This window comes from Sinocyclocheilus anshuiensis, unplaced genomic scaffold (genome assembly GCF_001515605.1).
Source record: "Sinocyclocheilus anshuiensis isolate Anshui unplaced genomic scaffold, SAMN03320099.WGS_v1.1 scaffold220, whole genome shotgun sequence".
NCBI lineage: Eukaryota > Metazoa > Chordata > Actinopteri > Cypriniformes > Cyprinidae > Sinocyclocheilus > Sinocyclocheilus anshuiensis.
In genome coordinates, this window is record NW_015554086.1 from 97227 (window position 1) to 103341 (window position 6115).

The window sequence follows — 6115 nt, forward strand, 5'->3', positions numbered from 1 at the left end:
TATAATTTACGAATTCCTTAATTACTACAAACATAAATGTTTTTATTACTGTCATTTGCTATGGTTATGTTCTATGAATATGATACTTTTGGATTCTATTTTTTAACAGCTATCAAAGCATTCTCATAATATTCTATGCTATTTAAAAGTCAATATACTGCACTGTTTAGCAAGTGAGGCATGAACTGTAACTGAGTATCTCAAAATACTTAATCTGAAATAGACTAATGAAAGGTCAGACCCTCAGATGCTTAAAATATGGCTGTGACACAGATCTAGCTTGATTTGCTCCTTCGAGACCTGCGAGGAGATTGATTTTTGCAAATGCAGATTCATTCTCTTTTTGCTTAGTTCCTGCTCACTTACCATTCCCTCCATACCCGAGACATGATTTCCCCACATCAGCAGAAACGAAAGGCACCTAATGGCAACTAACGGCTTGGTAGATAGATGATTTAGTGATTCAAGTAAAATTGAAATGTTCCTCTGCTACCTCTGTGCTACCTCTTCTAAATTTGAGGTGAAGTGTCCAAAATTGTCTAAAACTGAGGAGAGAGACCTGATACACATTTCTTGTGTCTTGGCAGGATGCACCACAAACACACAGCCAGGGAGAATCTACAATCTGAAGACAATTTGAGAGCATCTTACAGGATCGGCTCTCAATCATTTCAGCAGCTAAGGTGTATGGCTGGTAAATTATGCCTGCAGTATACCATCCATCTTACTCGCATGTGATTTAGGTTTCTATTTACTGTGAGTTACAACAAAGTTTTGGACAGCACACATGCCATAAACTGTGAATAGTTTTGTTGATTGTTCTTTTTATTATATTTTTATAGATAAAGATTTGCACTGAGATCCTTCAGACTACTGTAAATTGTTGCAATGATTCATTTTAATTGACATATTCACTCTTTGAATGTTTTAGTGTATTTTTTTAGTATGTGTATGATTAACCACAATGCTGCTCGGTCTCGTTTGATATCATAATAATAAAGTATAATAATGTCTTGCAAAATGTTTTTGGGTGAGTTCTGTGAGGATTTTTAAATTTCATCAAAATGTAATCCTGAAAATAGAAACTGTGCCTTACACAATCATTTAAAAGTTGGCAAGATGTATATGAAATAAGTATATCAGGCTGCATTATAAATACAGCAAAAAAATAGTATGTAATTTAAAATTTAATTTGGCAAAGCATTACTTCAGTTTACAGTGTCACACGAATCGTGTAGTGGAGTAGTATACGCAGGTATACGGCGTATACCGACTTCTTTATCAGTCGGCTTTGCGTATACCCACTTCTAAATCCCCTCTGATGCGCATCATTCAGTAGTGTCCTGCATTAGCCAAAATCATGACAGTCCACCATGACTAGCTAATCAAATCGCATGTGAATAAATGCAAATATTCCCTAAACATACCCAGTAAAGACAGTGATGCGGTCAGAATGCGCCGGCTTCCCTTTGAATTTGATTGATGATTGCGCCCGCCTCTCATCTCGACAAATCACGTGAATGCAAGCGGAGTCGGTCTGGGGCTTGAGTGCATGTCAGGGAGGCGCGCAGAGTGATAAAATAATATTTAATTATTGACTCCTAATTTGAATCTGTACATTATAACGAAAACAATACCTTAAAAATGAAAAGAAGCAAGTTTTTGCAATCAGATTTTTTTTTAAACCGGTAAACTTTTCAGTTGAAGGATCCAGTAAATGAATGCCTTCAAATAGTAGCCTAAGTTCAAAACAGCTACTGAGAAAACCCGACCGATTTCATTAGAGATGGCTTAGAGTCACCTCCAGAATTATTATTTTCAGCGTGTATTTGGCTTAAAAGCACGAGTGTTTTATAATGGACGCTGCTGAAGCCTGAAGGTGTTTTTTTAGATTCTGAATGGATCCGTATAGAAGCCTGTACAGTCAGGTCAAGGCAGTAGGTTTAGTGATCTTTTGGCGTCTCCTTGTGGTCCTGTTTGATATTGCAGCTTGACTAGTGCTTAATTGTATTAAAAATGCTCTAAACAATTTAATTTTTTATTTTATTTTTGCACTATATAGTAGGCTATATAGATAAATTGTAAAAATGTATGGGGGAAGTAGGGGGTTACTATTTGCCCGTCACTGTATGCCATGGAAGAAACAGTCAGTCAAACATAGGAGTAGGCTGCACAATTAAAAAAATTTTTTTTTGGTATCAAATAGAGATCATGATCCTCCTACAGATAACTAAACAAAATAGCTTGTCTACTAGAGGCTCTGACAAAATGTTAATTGTTGCAGTCTATGTAATTTTTACATTTTAATTATTTATTGCAAAATCTGCACCTCTTTTGTGGCTAATATTATTTTCATAATGATCCTTACTCCGTGAAGTCAAGTAGCAGAAGTTACAGTAAGTGAAAATGTGTAAATACTACTGGCCCATTTTGGGGTGAACTAAATATGCAAGACTAGTCTTACGTCACTGTTTATAACACAGGCCGTTCATCCTTTGCCCATTAAAAAATGGGGACATAAATTAGGAGTATACCCACTTCTCCAGGCACCACTACACCACTGCACACGATCCTTCAGAAATCATTCTAATATGCTGATTTGGTGCTCAAGAAACTTCTCATTATTATCAATGTTGAAAACAGTTGTGCTGCTCACATTTTTTGTAACAGCTTAAAAGTCACTTTTGATCAACTTAATTAAATTGCTGATATAGTATGTGATCTAATAAAATACAACAAAAAAGATAAGGTAAGGGGGAAGACAATTATGACCCAGATTCCCATGAGTATAATAACACAACCTTCGATCTCAAATTATCCTCTTGACTCGCTTGTCAGAAAGAACATGCCAGCGTCCATTTTTGTTGCTATCCTAGTCTTCTACCTATGTGTAATACAAACACATTTTATTATGAAAAGTTACAAACACCAGGTTTTTGATGGAAGCATAAGTACATAAGTACAAGGACTGTTCAGATTCAGCGGCTGCCGATCAGCTCTTGCTGTATCACAGTGAGCATCACTAGAGGAGAGAGAGACGAAGAGGACCAGTGGGGGGATGGTGATAGAGCGATAGATTGAAGAAGGGCGGGCTGAAGATTGTATGTGAGCGAGAATGAGGGAGGGGGGGGAGGTAAGAAAGAACCGAGATACACTGAGCCAGTGTAGCAGGAATCGCCAGAGATGTCGAGGGTCTTTCCATGAAAGCGGAAACGCTCTCACGCACGCACGCACGTGCGGTGAAAGGTAAGACAAACGGGGGCGTTCTTCGTTTTGCATGCTGGGTGTATAATCCGCTCTGCAGACAGAGTGAACAGCAGGGGGAGGATTCAGCACTTAAAAGGATCTCAGCATCCAGTGATGCATTTTTCACTGACCACATTCCCTGACGGACAGTTTCGGGGAGACTCTGGGAAGCACGTCCGTTGGAATGAGGTAGGGGGATGCTGGGTGTACCTTAATATCTCTCAGATTCCCTTTATTTTGTAACAGTAAATGCATTCAAAGAGCATTACTGAATTAGGTGAACTGAAAAATAGTGATTTAAATGTTGTATTTTGGGTGTTTCCTGTTTTGTTCCTCCCAAACTTCTGCTTTGAGACTGTTTTGAGCCGTTTTGAATGTATTCCCTTGCATCTCTTTTGTGTTTTGTCATGACTGTGTGTGTGTGTGTGTGTGTGTGTGGTCAGGTTTACCTACATTATGGGTTTTAAGGAAAATGCTCAATAAACATACTAAATAATGTCTTAGTGACAATATAAAAATGCAAAATGGTTAATATAAGATGTTGGGGATAGATAATATAATGTGCTCTGTATAAAACCAGTAGAAGTCAATGAACAGTCTACAGCAGGGGTTTTCAAACTGGGGTCCATGACGCAAAGCCAGGGGGTCCGCAAAATAATTTGCTATCGGCCTACCGTATTTTCCGGACTGCAACTTGCGTTTTTTATCTTCTGAAACGTGCTATGATTTATATTCCAAAGTGACTTATATAATGCATTAATGTCAAATAAACAAAGCGTAACCACTTAAATGCATGCACTTCAAGGTATATAGAGCTAAATATATTTCTCATGTCTGTTTGACAAGTAGACAGTATTGCAGAGATTTTCTTCATTTTAGGAAGTGGTTCACAATCACATAGACCAAGACGGCAAGCGCATTTTGTTTGTTTTCTTTATTTTACAAAAGCACAACGTTTCACTGTCATTTTGAAGGTACACAAATAAAAATAGACCGTTTTGAATGATATCTTGCTCTTATCTGACGGATATCACATTTTTCCGCTGATATAAGGAATCCAAAGTGTTTGCGCTATAAATACAAGAATAAAGTTGTAAGAGCTGCAATCCATTTCTTATTGGTTAAAATGAACGAAGACTATCTTGTGTTTTTCACAAGCACCCACGGGATCGGCACCTATGGCATTTAAAATGATCGGCATTATAATTCATTTTTTATATATATATATATATATATATAGTATACATGTATACAACCTGGTGCAACTTTCCGGAAAATATGGTAAATTTAATTATATTATGCTGTAGTATTAAAAAGTACATGTACAATGGGAACCATTTGCACCAATAAAAAATTCATATTATGTTCATTCCTCCTACCCACATTCAACTTTAGCCTTAAACACTGTTATAATTATGAGGGGGTCCTTGGAAAATCCTCTCCCCTGTAAGGGGTCCCTGGCTCTGAAAAGTTTGAAAATCCCTGTTCTACAACATGTGTGTGTATGCAGGCATGCAAGATCATGCAACCTGTCAATTAATGAACCTGCTTGTAACACGTTTTTCAGGTGCATATGCAATATTGTGACGTGTTTTGATTTGATGGACAGGCTGTTTTCTGATAATCTACTGAATCTGAATGAATTAGGCTCTATCCCATGAGGCTCAGTGACTCCTGCTGATGTAATTTACGATAATCTTCTCCAAAGAGATTTAATTTGATGTGTTTGCTTGTGTCTACAAGCATTTATGTATATAATTCACACACACATACACACACCAAAAGAGAGCTAGAGCTGTCAGCACTAATGATGGCCTTTAGCAGTGCGTGATAGTGAAAGGGACAGATGGTGGCAGAAGGGTGGCTGAATGACCTTGTCCCCCAGCAGTGCACATTTTCAGCTTTACATGAATCATTCTGTAAGGACGAGAACTGGGCAAAAGAACTCCTATTCCTCTGGAGAAATAGAGGATGATAAAAGGTCAGGCCCAAGGTCTTCAGACTGCAAATCAAAAGTAACCATTTGCAATCTGGCATTCGTACTATTCAGGTTTTGTGTTTGTTTTGTGGCATTTTCTATATGACATTTTCACCAATGGTATGTTCAAATGGTTGGGCAGCTGAGCTGCAAAGTACTAGCAAGATGACCCTGATCTGAGCATATGTCTGGTGAGAATCTTCTCAATGCAGCTGCAGCATATGAGGAAGAATGGAGAGAGACACAGAGCAGCATAATCTTTCCATCACGCATGTCATAATCAGAGGGAAAGGGAAAGGGAAAGAGAAATAGAGAGATACTTAGAGGGCTTTTAGAAAACCAAAAGTCTGTAGTAAGGTTACAGCTTGTCTGGTACAAGTTTAAGTTTAAATGGACATACACCACTACGTTATCCCATAATAACAGAAACATTCACACTGTCACACAACTTAAACATTTCTCCAGTGGGATCAGAGGAACATGCAAAGTTTATAATTGGAACTTAAAAAGGTTCTACAATGGAATCTTTGTTAAAGTGCACTGCCTTTTCAAGAAACTCGTTTTCAAGCATGGCATTGAATGTTTAGGGCTATTTTGTATTGAGTTGTAGACAGGCTAAATGATTTAAGTCAAGTCAAGTCAAGTCACCTTTATTTATATAGCGCTGTTAACAATACAGATTGTGTCAAAGCAACTGTACAGCATTCATTAGGAAAATAGTGTCAATAATGCAAAGTGACAATAGTAAACACTAATTTTTCAGTTAAAGGCAGTTCATCATAGAATTCAGTGATGTCATCATCCAGCTCAGTTCAGTTTAAATATTATCTGTGCAATCAAGTCAACGATATCGCTGGAAATGAAGTGTCCCCAACTAAGCAAGCCAGAGGC

The 6115-nt window shown here is 37.7% G+C and overlaps 2 protein-coding genes across 6 annotated transcripts in view; both read left to right on the forward strand.

The window, feature by feature from the left end:
* The window catches only part of lrp2b (low density lipoprotein receptor-related protein 2b), a 38681-nt gene extending 37830 nt beyond the window's left edge, over positions 1-851 (forward strand). Inside the window, exon 77 of the mRNA XM_016461304.1 lies at positions 588-851. Within this exon, the coding sequence (XP_016316790.1) occupies positions 588-629 (42 nt within the window). The 3' untranslated portion in view covers positions 630-851. The remainder of the gene's footprint in view (positions 1-587) is intronic.
* A 2273-nt stretch (positions 852-3124) lies between these two features.
* mpp3b (MAGUK p55 scaffold protein 3b) overlaps positions 3125-6115 on the forward strand; it is a 22038-nt gene continuing 19047 nt past the window's right edge. For 4 of the 5 annotated variants that reach the window (XM_016461394.1, XM_016461396.1, XM_016461397.1 and 1 more), the window contains exon 1: positions 3125-3246. The gene's annotated coding sequence lies outside the window, so the exon portion shown is untranslated. Of the gene's footprint in view, positions 3247-3372; positions 3436-6115 lie in introns of those variants that run through there. The other variant, XM_016461395.1, reaches the window with a different exon arrangement.